The 15,692-nt window shown below is 38.4% G+C and overlaps 2 protein-coding genes across 2 annotated transcripts; one reads left to right on the top strand and one right to left on the bottom strand.

The window, feature by feature from the left end:
- The first annotated feature begins 289 nt into the window (after positions 1-289).
- Positions 290-5,276, top strand: LOC131308893 (ubiquinol oxidase, mitochondrial-like). The gene is made up of 4 exons (XM_058335936.1): positions 290-739; positions 2,291-2,419; positions 3,419-3,907; positions 5,159-5,276. Exons 1-4 carry the CDS (start codon positions 383-385, stop codon positions 5,216-5,218), a joined length of 1,035 nt encoding a protein of 344 aa, XP_058191919.1. The 5' UTR covers positions 290-382; the 3' UTR covers positions 5,219-5,276.
- Positions 5,277-6,670: 1,394 nt separating this feature from the next.
- On the bottom strand, positions 6,671-11,135 carry LOC131308892 (probable LRR receptor-like serine/threonine-protein kinase At3g47570). The gene is made up of 4 exons (XM_058335935.1): positions 10,142-11,135; positions 9,188-10,015; positions 7,444-7,884; positions 6,671-6,953 (listed from the first exon to the last, which is right to left on the bottom strand). Exons 1-3 carry the CDS (start codon positions 11,121-11,123, stop codon positions 7,454-7,456), a joined length of 2,241 nt encoding a protein of 746 aa, XP_058191918.1. The 5' UTR covers positions 11,124-11,135; the 3' UTR covers positions 6,671-6,953; positions 7,444-7,453.
- Positions 11,136-15,692: the final 4,557 nt, after the last annotated feature.

Below are 15,692 nucleotides of genomic sequence, written 5' to 3'. Positions count from 1 at the left end.
GACAATAACAAAATAGCATTCACGTGTGTGGATGCTCTTACGAGATAAATGATTGGAATCATAGTCGTGAATTCGAGATGTGGACGAAAATTGATTGAAATCATAGTGGTAAATTCGAGATGTAGACGAAAATTGAGAATATCCAAGGGATACGGACTACGGAAGAATGGGGTACCCAGGGTAAGGAAGAAGCTGCGACACATTGAATCATGCTCTCCCGTCCATCCAGACGCAGAGAGAGAGAGAGAGTATGCACCTTTTCATTTACAGTTATTGTAGTAACCGTTTCCAAGCCACCGCTCTACAATACCCACAATCCACCGATTCGAAGCCACTGAATCCGGACACGCATTCTCCAAAACTCGGAACCCCAACTCCGACGATGAATCACCTGATGGCGAGGGCTGTTCTACGACGTCTGGCCGGCGGCCGGACCTTCAACTCGTTCATCTCGACGTCCTCGTCGTCGCCGTTTCACGAGATGCGGTTTGGTGAGTCGGCGCCGCTGTTGCGGGGCCGGGGTCTAGGGTTCTTCGGTGGGGAGCAGTGGGGGAGGACAATGAGCACGGCGACGGGGAGGAAGGTGGGGGTGGCGGAGAAGGAGCGGGAGGAGGGGGCGGCGGACGAGAAGAAGAAAATGGGGGAGGGGAGTGGGACGGCGGTTTCGAGCTATTGGGGCATTTCTAGGCCGAAGATCACCAAGGAGGATGGGACCGTGTGGCCCTGGAACTGTTTCTTGGTAATATATTTGTTAGCCTGATTCTTTTGTTTAATTTCTTTGGTAAAAAAAAAAAAAAAAAGTTTCTTTCGTTGTGATTTCGGATGTTAGTTTGGAGCATTTCGTTATTTATTACTTGATCGGGTTTCGTGTTTCTTTTCTGATGACTTGTGTAGACGTGCATCTACGTACGAGTTATACGTATACATTCACACATGCTTCAATGCTTGCATATCAGCATATGCGCATCTTGTGTCCGTGTAATCGTGTATGAATGTGTTTTACATCTTCCAGCCAAGCCTAAAACTCTAGCTCGAGCTCGGCTCGATCGTAAACAAGTTGAGTCCTTATCAAGTTGAGTCTAGCTAATTTACTTAACGAGCCTCTTTAAATGAGTCGAGCTTTTGCGAGATGGGACGAGTTTTTGAGTGTCGAGCTCAGCTCGTTTAGTAAACGAGCCCAAAACTCGAGCTTGGCTTGATTACCAAACGAGCTGAGCTGAGCCAAGCCGAGCCAAGAGCTGCTCGCAAGCAGCTCGGTTCGTTTGCAATCCTACTTCCACCATTACTACAAAATTGGTTGCCTAAGATCTTTGCTATTTGTTTTGTTTTTCCGTGTGGATGTGTTATTGGATTCTTGTGCGTTGTGCTGGCAGATTAAGGGGTTACTACTTCGTAATGAATATCTGTTCTTAACCCCAAGAGGTTTTGCCAAGTGGGCATGAAAAAACTAATAAGTGTTTGTCTTCCATAAGGTCGCATTTTCAAATCTCAAAGAGGCCGAACATTCCAAACATTGAGGCCACTGGAGGGTTTGCTTAGTTGTTCATTTTAGGCCTCAGAGTTAATCGAGATGTACGCAAGTTGGCCCAAATATCCGGATATCAGAAAAAACGAATACATGTTCTTGCTGTGCTGCTCTCTTATTTCTGTTGGCTACTCAGTTATTTCATTTGATTTCATACGTGATGGACCCGGGAATGATTATGTTTTTGCTAAATTGGTGCACTCAGATTGGTTGGAATTTGGAAACCAACTTATATTTTGATTTGTTATTTATGAGGTAGTCTCGGCACCGTTGTGTTTTTACTGTCAGTGAATCTTATTAGCTGACTGAAGTGATCAGAAGTTCCTCAAATTGATTGTGAAGTGCAGAGAATAGCAGAGCCACCTACTTTTTTCAAATTAATAAGTCAACTTTGAACCCTTTTGTCAGTTGCGGCCTTGAACTGCTCATTAGTAAATAGAACTTGGAAGTTTGCTTTACCCCAATATGCCACATCATGCCGTGAAGTTGAACTGCTATTTAGTTGGATGCCATGCTAGAAATTTGGAGATTCATTCTTGTTTTCTAGGTAATTCACAATTCTGAAATATGGGGGGAACAATAGTGGTGAAAGGATGAAGTGGCTTATTTTTTAATAACATGGATGCCTTTGCCCAAATCATTGCCTGGAATCAGCTTTATATGTGTCTATTGCTTGTTGCTAGTTTCTATTGTCTTTCTTGAAAAAGCTTGTACTTTGCATTTTCGGTTTTCAAGTCTTCAAGTTTGTTTGTCTTCCTTTTGCAGCCATGGGAGACTTACCAATCAAACTTGTCAATAGATCTTCACAAGCACCATGTTCCAACAACATTTCTAGATAAAGTTGCTTTCAGAACTGTGAAGATTCTCAGAGTTCCGACTGACATAATGTTCAAGGTGGGCTATCTTCATTGATCTTCTTACTTTTACTTCCTTGTGTCAATGGCTTTACCTGTTGGCAAATGATAACATATTCTATGTGAAAGTAAAAGATCGGGCAATCTTTTGGCTTAATATTTTTGTACTTTGAGGTTGAATACACGGTAACATTTATACGGTGTGGCATTGGCATTGTAGCTGGACACCTACATGAGTCATAGACTGTAAATGGTCGAACCATGAAACTGCGAGAATAGAAAAGCCCTAGTTCAATAAATGTGATGAAAGATCTTCTACCCTGGCTAGAGATCACAAGAGGGTATAGAAATGGCATTTTGCAACGTTCAGCAGCATGAAGTAAAATGTTAGTTGTTTCTGTAACAAAAAACTAACTGGGAAACAGATCATTCAAGTAATGCCCAATTTTGATTTGATAGAGGGGATTCTTAATGCAATGAGCATAATCAGTTGAATAGGAAGATATCACATAGCTCTCTGTATATTGCTGGATGTTAATGGCAGGACTACATATAGTACAATTTATGGTCCAACATGTTGTGGATGGGAATTAAGTGGGTGAAGTATTTAATGCTCGTGTTCATTATCCAGTGCCATGTTGATTTTCTTTCTCTGAGTGAGATCAAATGAGAAAGATAAGGCTGATTTGTCAGCGAAAGCTTTTGAGAGGACAATTTAGTAAATGGATTGATCCAGATTAATCATGGTTATAGGTCTTTTAATAGTGACTATTTAGGGAAAAAATTCTTCATTGGCATTGGATATTTGTCTATCGAAGACATCGGTCTTTTCTGGTCTTTTCTGTATACCTTTCGAATTGTGGCAGGACATTCCTTGGGAAGCATCTCAATAGACTAAGCTATCAAACTGTTGTTCTTGGGGGTACTGAAAGGAAAATGGATTTACAAATAAATGGAAAATGAGAAAGATTCCTTTTGTGAATTATTTATTGGCTATTGTACTCATTACGCCTCCCGACTCCCTATTATTTGCTTGCAGAGACGATATGGCTGTCGGGCAATGATGCTGGAAACAGTGGCAGCTGTTCCAGGAATGGTGGGAGGAATGCTGCTACACCTAAGGTCTCTGCGCAAGTTTCAGCAAAGCGGAGGCTGGATTAAAGCCCTGCTTGAAGAAGCAGAAAATGAGAGGATGCACCTGATGACAATGGTAGAGCTTGTGCAGCCAAAATGGTATGAGAGGCTATTGGTTCTTACTGTGCAGGGGGTGTTTTTCAACGGCTTCTTTGTGCTTTATCTGCTTTCTCCCAAACTGGCACATAGAATTGTTGGATATGTGGAGGAGGAGGCTGTCCATTCATATACGGAGTATCTGAGGGATATTGATGACGGGAAAATAGAAAACGTACCAGCTCCAGCTATCTCCATAGATTACTGGAGGCTACCAAAAGATGCAACCCTGAAGGATGTTATCACTGTCATTCGTGCTGATGAAGCTCACCATCGAGATGTCAATCATTTTGCTTCTGTGAGTACTATTGGATCCGTCATTTCCTTTTTATTATTGGCTTGTTACAAATCAAGTTTTTTCGTCATCAGATCATTGTGTTTTTTTTTGTCTGTGGAAAATTGTTTCAACAATATCTCATTTTTGTGTGCTTACTTATGAGAATGGACCCGCCAGTGAAATGTCATTGTTACTCTTAAATAATGGGTTCAAGAAAAACATATCAAAATGGAGGAAGAGAAGCTTTGGTTTGTGGAATTCAGTTCCACGATAGGTGTTGCCTTACAAATCTGTCTTTGGCAAAAGAAACAGTAGACTAATTCTGGCTCAAGGGAAGCATCACTTGGATTTGCAATTAAAGAACATCAGGTGATAGGGCAGTCTATCATGTCCTACAAGAAAATGACCCATAGGAAATCGCATCCGAATGTGGCTTAAACCTTCAAACCTTTTAGTTTTCATTCACGCAAATGAGCCTGTGGGTGCTCTATGCAATTTCATATTGTTCTAGATTTGTATGTATGATGCTTTTATCATATCCTACAAGAGTAATGACCTACAGTGAAGATAAGCTGGAACTTGGAAGGTTATTGGCCTTTGGTTTGTACTTAGACAAGGTGGATCCTCCACCAGTTCAGGTAATGGTGGGGTGCCAAGTAACTGCATAATCTCATTGAACCATGTCCAGCTACAAAAGTGAAACTATAAGCCATGTGTGTGCCACGCTAACGGAAATAACTTTTGGATGCAACAAGTCATTCCTACTGCGCAAGCCAGAGTACAGAATAAGCTTAGAGAAAGGTTTAGACCACTGGAATGTATTCTGTCGATGATGAAAGACTAAATGGTGTTTGTTGACCACATTCTTCTGTAATTTTTGATGATTGCTAGATGTGATGTCTTACAATACCTTGCTTTCTCCGATTATAATTAACATTTTTGCTATTGGCTGACAAGTTTGAAGAATGGGAATGGTAACTGAAAATTTTACTATTATAAGTTGTGTTTTTGTGCCCTAGGACTTGCACCTAATTCTGTCGGTAGTTTTGAGAACTGTTAACGAACATTGAATATGTCAAACTGGCTTTTTATAATCAACTGTTTTGACAATTATTGCATGCCAAATATGCCATATTTTTTCAAGCTTAGAGTATAGACAATGCAAACATTTTTCATGCTTAGATTATAGACAATGTAAACATTTCAATCTGGTACTTCCGCAATTCTTTTTTTCATGAGTTCACTAGATTAATTATTACCGTTGTCTTGCAGGATATTCATTACGAGGGGAAGGAGTTGAGGGAGGCACCAGCTCCTCTTGGTTATCATTAACAGGGAAGGACCTACCAGGTGGGGTGGAGTGGCACATTCCACCCCCGTTTCAAAAATATAAACCAAAAAAAAAAAAATATTGCACAGCAAAATGTTGAATATGAATATATGAGAAGTTTGCTCAAAGAGCAATTTGGCAGAGTGACTAAAACACTTGCTATGTTCTCGACCTCAATCACGGGAATGTAATTTTTTCATTTTTTCTGGGAAACTCTACTATCAGCAATCCCCCCCCCCCCCCCCCCCCCCCGCTCTTTGTAAATTTTTCCATAAACTCCCACAAGGTATGTAATTTTTTTTTACTAATTGGAGAGGCACGTGACTCATTTGAACATTAAATTTTTTTTCCCCCAAGTTTAGTACAGTATATGATTTTTATTACATGTTTCTTTACGAATATTGGTGTGTGATGGACATATAAAATTAATTCACGAATATGTTGATTTTCATATTTGCATGAATAAGTTATGGATTACTCCTTTTTTTACAATTAAAGTGAAAGATGGATTCCCCATTGCCTCCGGCACTCCTGAAAATTGTCACTTTAGTTATTTTTTGTGGTGTTTGTCAAGGGAGAAAACAGAAAGCAACTGCTGTTGGAGCTACTTGTCAATTTTATTTTGTGACAGTACTCACATAGAGGTTATGGAACACATGAGCTCTAGTGGAACGTAAAGTCAACAGGGGGTAGGACTTAATCTCTTACTAGTAAACTCATCGATTCTAGAAGGCACGGTCCTCGATCTGCATATATGACTGGATCAATTCAAACAGTCATCTCTGCAATGCTCTACATGGAAATGGATCAACATGTAAATGATAATCAACACGTTAGTAATCTGCCTTGCGCATAAGAAGAGACTTCGTGCATCCAAAAGTCATCTCCAAAATATTTCAGTGAAGCAAACACATGGCAATATGGCATAGTTGAGACTGGCCGCAAGGAGTTGAGGGAGGCACCAGCTCCTGATTAAGATGTTGATCCATTTCCATATAGAGCTTTACTGAGATACCTGTTTGAATTGATCCAGTCATACATTTGGAGGACCACGTCGTCTTAATGTGTTTAGCAGGTAGAAAGATTGTCATACCTCCTGTCGACTTTGTGTTCCACTAAAGCTCCTGCGGTTTGCAATCCATTTTGTGATTTTTGTCACTGTTATCTTTCTTTCTTCAGTTTAGTACTAAGCCAATAAGGAGCAATTTTACATGCCCTGAAATTTTCAATGTAAATTGATTCTGCTTGGGTTACTCAAATCCCACTTGACCATTCTGGATTTTGAACGTGCTTTCTGATCTAGAAGGACATACGAATCTAGGCCTTGAACTTGACACAGGTCTTGGCAATTGCTTTGTTTTTTCCTGTTCTTGTCAAACTGTTTTTTTTTTAATACAAATAGCTTGCAGAGCTTTCTCTTTATTGGTTCCCCTTTGTTCCATAATACACCTTATAGAATGACTGGATGCTGGATTCACATGAAGACTGCATTTCATAGAGTAAAAGTGACGAGCAAATTATAGATCCATAGTTGTAGTCTTTTTAGACATGATAATCAATTGAAGTCAAGCTTTATTAAAGTACATTCAATCATGCAAAGAACTTCAAGATTGAGACAAACTTAGGACATAAAAGAGGCGAAATGGAAATTACAGCATAGAATAACATCTGTAACACACAGCAGAAGAAATCTCCAGTATCAACAGAATCTTCAAGTCGAAGTAGACATCAAAAACCCTGGACAAGAGACAAATGAAGTTAGATCGTAAAGTTGTAGGTTGGGATATATATATATGATGGAAAAAGAAAAGAAAGATAACTACCACAGCTTGGAAAATCAGTTTTAATGGTTCCTTACCAAATAAATGACTTTGAAGTTAACATTTGTCTCAAGCTATTTGTATAGAAAAACAAAGCAAAATAAAAGAAGAAATATCGGATAAATGATTGATTATGGATTCCTTTCAAGTATGGCTGGAAGTTAACATTTGTCGCAAGTAGATTTTTTTTCTTCGATATTCAAACGTAATTGAAACATGGATAACCTCCATTTTCTTCAAATCCTTGGTTTAGGTCCTTTAGGACCACCTCGATGAAGTGGAAGGCTGCCTTATGTTTTTTTCTGAAGCCATAGAGCGAACAAAAGGTTGCTGGCTTTGCAAAAATTGTGTTCAGTGCTAAATGCGTGTTGTTTCCTGAGGTGGCCAAGAAAGTGCAGGGTTCATACCTGCTCATGATCACCCGACATTTCTAGTACTTTTGCCTCCCTGAGCTACAGTTTCAAGCATAGTACGTGCTCGGATTGCATGCAACTGGCTTACTACATCCTTGATGTCCATTCGATCTGTCGGTAGATCATCTGAACAAGCAATTCCAATTTTAAGCACTGAAACCAAGCACTCTTGAATTTCGTGAGTGCTAGAAGAGCTATGGTTCTGAGCAATTTGTATGCTTGAGCTTGCCTCCCTCATTCCCATTTGTTGAACGAGTGTTGGATCCACAATGTTCAGTACTTGTTCAAGCAAAGCCACCTTAGCAAATTTATGGAGAGTCAGACCATCGCTGAACATGCTGTCAATAGGTCTCTTCCCTGTAAACATCTCCAATAAGAGTATTCCATAACTATAGACATCGCCAGATGGTGACACCTCATTTCCCATGCCATACTCTGCATGAAACAAGTTTAGAGTGGTGGGAACTGTATTGTTTATTGTAAGATAGGAATGAATTGTGTTTTCTAGGTGTCATAACAATACAGTTTTATGTTTATGTAGTAAAAAGGCCTATCTTGGAATGCACTTCTGATTCGAGACGAACTTAAACAAACCTATTTGTTGGTTGAGCCATTTGTTGATTTACCCATACCTTCTCATCAAAATTTTGTGTTAGGTTTGTATCATCTGAAAGAAATTGAAAACTCTGTCTACTCTTATAGTTGAAGTGCATGGGAAAAGCAGCACCCACTCAACAAAACTTATCAGCTTGTTAACAATCAACTCATCTAAAAACTTAAGCTGTTAGTGAGGGGGGAAACTAATAATTCTCAACACGTCCACCAACTCATCTAATAACTTAAGGCTGTTAGAAAGATGATAATTTTTTTTTTATATATTCTAAAAAAAAACTCAACCACATAGCTTGGCAGCCATCCAGTCCCTGTAGCACATAACCAGTTGGCTACATTACCTAATTGTCCCTCTACATTATTCAGGATGTTGGCATTGCTACCAACTTGATAACGAAAAACCACTGTAAGTTGGAAATCTAATGATTAGCTTTCAGACTTTCCAACTCCTATGACTATGGTTTTTGTAAAACATCACCTATGTAACATGTTATACCTCTAGTTCAAACTCAAGTAAACTACGAGTTGCATAATAGAAGACATAAATTACTATAAAATGCCTAAAGATGATGGCACATGTAAGCAAGAAACTAATCAGTTTTGAGAACACCGCCTTGTGCTGTATTATACCACATGCTCCTCAGGAAAGCAGACAATAAAAAAAATGACGGAGTGACGTTGACTAAATATGAAAATTCGCTTAAAGTACATAAAGCGGGCCAATGGAAAGCAATGAATAGTCAGACTAGCCAACCGGCACTCCCTTCACAGGCCAACAAGAACTACAAAGCCAAAAAGAGAAAGCTGAAATATTCAGAGGAGTGGGCAAGGTATGAAAAATGTGTCATTATGAATTCATTTAGTTGGGCACTCACCGCACTCCTATGCTAGCTTGCCTATACTATATGCTAGATGACAACATCATGTCTATACAATATGTAGTTTTAATAATAAGATGGTAACTTCATGTCTAAAATTGGTTCTTATGCTTTCGGAAGCTAGATGTTGTGTGACGACCAACAAATGAACAATCAACTTTATCCAATGCGTACATGAATCATCTCCAAATAATGATTTAAGTGAAGGTACAAAGGGAAATTTTGAAGAGCCAAAGTGGTACATTTACCTGGAGCAGTATAACCAATAGACCCTCTTATGCCAATGGAGCTTGATTGATTTGCAGACGAATTGGAGGTGGCTTCTAGAAGGAACCTTGCTAATCCAAAATCACTTACATGTGCAGTCATTTCATCGTCGAAAAGAACATTGCTCGGTTTCAAATCACAGTGTACTATTGGTTCTGAGCAGTATTGATGAAGATAATCTAGAGCAGAAGCTACATCAATTGCAATATTTAACCTCTGTAGAAAGTTTAATCTCCTTGACTCCTCATGTGCAGCATTGTTGTGGTCATTAGGATGCAACGACTCTTCTAGGGTTCCATTGACCATGAAATCATAAACCAAAGCTTTGAAATCATTACCTTGATAGTCAATACTTGCACATGCTGTGATAATCTTTACAAGATTTCGATGTTTGATGCTCTTCAAGGCTTTACACTGGGCTATGAAACTCTTGGAAGCACCAGGAAATCGAAGATTAAGTACCTTCACTGCAACAACTTTCCGACCCTCATCAAGAATTCCTTTATACACTGAACCAAAACTACCCCCACCAATCAAATTGGCAGGAGAAAAGCCATCGGTAGCTTTGAGTAGACTTTGGTAGGACAATTGGAGAAATGAGTTTCCTGAGAACTTGACGAGCGGAACATTTATCGTCTTTCTAAACCAACACAGATATAGGAAGCATAACAAAAGAAGCAGTCCTAGAAGCCCGAAAGATATAGAAAAAATTAATTTCACAGTAAGATCAAATCTTCTACTTCTGGACCTTTTGGAGTTGCAACTTTGCAGCTGCAATTCGGGTATACCCCCACAGAGCTTCTTGTTTCCTTCCACAGAAATGATAGTTGAATTCTTAAATACACCTCCTTCTGGTATTGCACCCTCGAAATCATTGAATAATAAATTTAGTTTTTTTAAAACGACAAATCCATTCAAGTAGTCTGGGATTTTACCTGAGAGGTTATTGTGAGAAAGATCTAGCTCCTCTATACCTCTCAAATGGGCTAAAGCTGAAGGAAGGATTCCAGACAATTTGTTATCCTCCATGTTCAATGACGTCAACATTACACAACTACCAATAGAAGCTGGAATCTGACCAACCAACATATTCTGGGAAACATCTAGTGTTTCTAGATTTCGTAGAAGTCCAATATCCAATGGAAGGGAACCAATCAAATTGTTATGTGCGAGGCTTAGATACTGCAACAATGAGAGACTGACAACTTCTTTGGGTATGACACCACTAAGAGAGTTATGATCAAGGCTTGGTACCTGTAAAAATTTGTACTTCTCAACATACGAAGGGATGCTGCCACGAAGATTATTCTCATACATAGTCAGCCAAAATAATGAAGTTAAATTTTCGAAGGATGATGGTATCTCCCCATGAAATGTATTATGTGCTAGTCCCAAAACTTGCAGCTTTTGAAGCTTCCCAATATCAGAAGGAATGTTACCACTTAAATGGTTGTGGGACAAGAAAAGCAATTGCAAATTGATTAGATTCCCTATCCCGGATGGAATGGTCCCGACTAATCTGTTCCAAGCCACGTTGAGAAACGAAAATTCCTTAGAGAAGTTGCTGATTGATTCCAGCAACACACCTCCGAAGTTGTTGGTGGTTAGAGATACTAAGGACAATCTAGTGGCGTTGGTTAAAGTGTCAAAAAAGCTCAAGTCATCCACTTCACCTGTTCCTAGATGATTGTCATATAGCAGTATTTTCCCAAGATCATGCAATTTTTCTAAAGAAGGGACTTTTCCTGTAAATCCGCATTGCGAAATGGAAAAGTAATATAGTTTGGTGAGATTGGATATCGTTACAGGAATGGAACCAGTAAACAAGTTACCACCAACATTTAAGACTCGGAGATTATAAAGAGTGATTCCTATGTCTGAGGGAAGATTTCCTTCAAGTTGGTTATATGGAACCATGAATTCTCTTATAGAAGAAAGATTATAGAATGAGGAAGGAATGGTACCGACCAAATTGTTCTTCCCAAATCTGAGAACATACAAGTTTTTCCATTGACCAACAGTGTCTGGTATGTTCCCGCTAATATGATTGTACTGTGCTAAAAAGATTTTAAGAGAAGATAGATTCCCAAGAGTAGAAGCCAAACCTCCCGTTAGATTGTTTTTGGCAATATATAGTGACTCGAGCTTCGTCAAAGAACCAAGCTCCGCAGGAATTTTCCCAGTCAACTGATTGCCTGTTAAATAAAGGCTAACAACCTTAGAGGCTTAGAGCAACCAGATAAATTGGCAGGGATTTCACCCGTAAACGTATTATTGGCCAAGGACATGTTTTGCAGTCTTTGCAAGCGGCCAAGTTCAGAGGGGATTTCACCACTCAAGCTGATGTTGGTAAACCATAGTGTCCTTAGAAAGCTCAGATTTCCAATGTGGGGCGAAACAGGACCGGATAGCTTTTGATGTTCAAGATACAACACAGTGACCCTCTTGTGTCGTCGGCCACATGTTACGCCTGCCCATTGACAGAAGTGAACAGTTTCATTCCACGAGTCCAGACTCCCAAAGGGGTCGCTGATTGCAGCTTTGAATGCAAACAAGGCTAGAAGGTCGGTCTCGTTCCCGCCTTGCTTTAAGCCAGCTACAAAAGGAGAGCCAGAATGCAAGCACAACAGAACAACAAAGTGCATGAAAAGGAAGAATGGCTTTAACATTGCCATACCCGTGTGGTGAGAGGAAATGTTATTGCTGCATTTGCTGCTTGCTGATGTTCGTGCTTTAATAGAGTGTTCGTGTTCTAGTCAAGGTGACATTGCTTGACCCTGATTAGTGTACTTGTTTTCTGGTCTAAATCAATTGGCCCGAATTAATATGTGTTAGATTGTTTTTAAACTTTTAGATGACTTGATGGTCGATAATCTAATATGGTATCAGAGTAGACAATAAATCATGTGTTCGAACCTCATTACCTACTTTTAAAATATTTACACGTGTTTAGCCCGCTTCTGGAAGAGAACCTGGTTAGAGCACCTCCGGCCTTCACCCATATTTTTCCTCAAATTTGAGTCAAATTTTGGGTAAAAACTCATTTTGGATAGACACATCTCCAACCACCAAACCCAAATTTTACACTTCTCTCTCTTTCTCTCTCTCTCTAACTAGCCGTTGGAGAAATGGGTAAGGCAAAAGTTGTCTCAGATTTGGACAAAAAAATGGGTAAAACCCAAAATGGGGAAGGATTTGGGGTCAAAAATTGGAGAAAGATTTTTGTGGTTTTTGCCCCATTTTTAAATTTGAGTCTTAAAATGGGTCAAGGCCGGAGATGCTCTTACACGTGAGGAGGCGTGTTTGAAGATATAAGTAATAAAGTTGTCCCTTTCTCTAACAGCTTAAGCTTGAACCTCACCGCCTACCTAATTTTAAAATATTTACACGTGTTTAGCCCGCTTCTAGAGGAGAGCCTGGCTACACGTGAAGGGGCGTGTTGAAGCCTTGAAGGTATAAGTAATAAAGTTGTCCCTCTCTCTAACAACTTAAACTTTTAGATGAGTTGGTGATCAACAATCTAATAATATGCTTTTAGACCACATATCAAAGAAAAATGATTTCCACACTTTCTTTTATTATTATTATGGCACTCCATTTATTGTTTAGTGAAACTTTTGTGTGTATTTTTCTCACTAAAAGATAAAAAAAATGAGTGTCGTAATCAAAGAAGAGAGTGTGAAAATTAGGGCGCCGTTATTCGCAGCCCTTTATTTTCTCTCATAACCCACTGCATTTCAGTAAATGGTTGTTGAAAATCATAAATAACATTTCGGTAAATTTCTGTTAAAAACAAGATCATATTTCGGTAACTACATGTCGAAAATATGTTCAATTTTCGGTAAATAACTGCCGAACATACATTTTCGGTAAATATCTGTTGAAAAAAATATTATATTTCGGTAATTGGATGCTGAAAATATATCTCAATTTCGGTAACTAACTGTCGAGTATAATTGAAAATTTTTAACGGGCTATGGGAGAAAATAGAGGGCTGCGAATAGTGGCGCCCGAAAATTATTATATCCCCATGTCAAATACTTTAATTACATTATCCTTCCACAAGTTTGTAACATTGCTCCATTCTCCTTAACTTTTTTTGGTCTATTTCGTTATATGCGTTTTGTTAGTCTTTTCTGAATTTTTGTTTGATTCGTGTTATATTTTTGTTCTTTGGTCTAAAGCGTCGTCTTATAGGAACCTTTTTCAACATCGGCCCACAATTTTATACTTTTCTAATTCCTCTCACCGAAACAAATTATTAATCCTAAAAATTACGACGAAAAGCTCAAAAAAAAAAAAGTACCAAAAAAGTTAAGGCAAAAAGTAAAACATGATATTCCATGTTAGAAAATTATTTATTCGGGAGGGGTTCAATTAGACAATTACCCGTCTGTAAAATATTTTTGTTATTTTACTCAACATTTTCCAAGCCCACTTATCAAATACTCCCTACGTCCCAATTTGTTTGTCCTATTTTTAACTTTTTGAGAGTGTTTGATATCTAAAAAAAATTTCTATAATTTTCAATTTGTAATATTTTTAATATGCAATATGAATTTTGTTTGGTAGATTTCAATTAGTTTTATTACACAAAATCTTCAAAATCTTAAAAAAATATTATAAAATATAAGATATAAATATTTTTTTGAAAGATACGAATTTTGACAATTTGAAAAAAAAAATTGAGACGGAGGGATTAGCAATTTCACTTTTAAAGCTTGTCCAGCAAAGTCAAGTCCAGTACGCCAATAGTCTCCTAATGAGACAGAAAGCCAACAGAAAGGCAATATTAACCGGTTCTCAAGTCTTCCCCTGTGGGACGGAGAGATCGCGAATGATCCGTGTATTTCAGAAAGGCAATAGCAACCGGTCCATCAAGTCTATTTTATCTCGTTGTGATCCGTGTATTTCGAATTCTTTGTTGATTTCTTCATGTGCGAGTTGGGAGAGATCTCTCCACGTGCGAGTCGCTGGAAAATAGAAATTATCCCACATCTGTTAATTTTCTCCTCCAAAATTAGTATATGATCCTGGATGGCTTCTCCACTCATTAATTAACATGAGTTTGATAACACAGAAAGCCAATAACAACCAATTCTCCAGTTTTCAAGTCTCCTAATGGGACAGAAAAGCCAACATAAAGGCAATAGCAACCGGTTCTCAAGTCTTCCAGTGGGGGACAGGATTTTTTATGACAAAATATTTATTTTTTATGACAAAATATTTTCCAAAAGAATGATTCTGTAAGAGTGGAAAAAAAAGTGGGATATGTGGTTAAAATGATTGGGCCAGCCCTAGAAATCGACTTTCCGTCGGACAAGGTGCCAAAGTTTTATAACGCTGTGGTAGTTGAAGGTATAGATAATAATGGGTTACCGATTACTGTGCGATGCCAGGTAATATCATTCCTAATTTTTTATGCTTCTTCATATGGTCATATAAGGATGGGAATGAAAGCAATTGACACGGAAACTTCTTTCCATAATGAAGAGGAGCTAATAGAGGTTATTCACGAAACAATGCCCCTGACCGTAGTAAAGGGTACAACCCTTTATTTCGGTTTCGATGACCGTGCATTCTGCAGAGAAGCTTCCAGTGGGGGACAGAGAGAAGCACATAGCCTTTGATGAAGAGGTTCCTTCCCATTTATGTATGACAAAACCTGTTGAAATACACCGCGAATGATATTGATGGACCAGGCTGGGTTTGGGCCACCATAAGAAAATTTCTGAGCGTCTATGTCCGTCCAATTAATAAATCGACTTCATTTTATGTTTTTCTTCAAAAAAAAATAATAATAATCTCACAAATGAGTTTTTTTGACAATTTTTTTTTATAAATTATTGATTTAACTTGACGAGAGAAATTGAATGAGTAAACACTTACTAACCCAAACTAAAAAGTTTTTGGATAAAGACCAAAATAAGCCGAAAAGACTGATTAATTTTTTTTGCTTATTTTTGTTTTTATTCAAAAATTAAGTATTAGTTTCAATGATACTTTTTTACTTTTCCGATTCCTCTTATTGAGACAAATCAATAATTCGCAAAAATTTGACAAAAAACTTAAAGATGCAAGAAAATTTTGAATAAAAGATTTGCCAAAAAAGATATTTTCAATTAATCTTAGTTACATAATTATCCACTTGCTTGAGCACATGAGATAGCTGGTAGGTAAGTGTGAAACGAAACGAACTTTATCCCAAACCATTGAATTTCATGAGAGTGAAGATTAAGAGCGGAAGCGCAGATCGATGATTATGATAGGAAGTTTCATTTACTCCAACCGCATTCAAGTTTCATTTCCAGATACGCATCCTTTGTTCCAAGTTAAGTTTCATTTACCCTATAGTGCTAGCACTTAATTTGCGTTCTTTCCATTCTATTCCGGGTTAAACGATTAATAGTAATCTAATAAGTGAAGTAGTCGTCGTCTGACCAATAGGCTCGGATACCAAACCGCTTGTGCCCAATGGCTCTCTTA

This window comes from Rhododendron vialii, chromosome 11a, assembly GCF_030253575.1.
Source record: "Rhododendron vialii isolate Sample 1 chromosome 11a, ASM3025357v1".
In the NCBI taxonomy this organism is placed as follows: domain Eukaryota; kingdom Viridiplantae; phylum Streptophyta; class Magnoliopsida; order Ericales; family Ericaceae; genus Rhododendron; species Rhododendron vialii.
The sequence above is the reverse complement of the archived record's forward strand: the minus strand, read 5'-3'. Positions and strand labels throughout refer to the sequence as shown.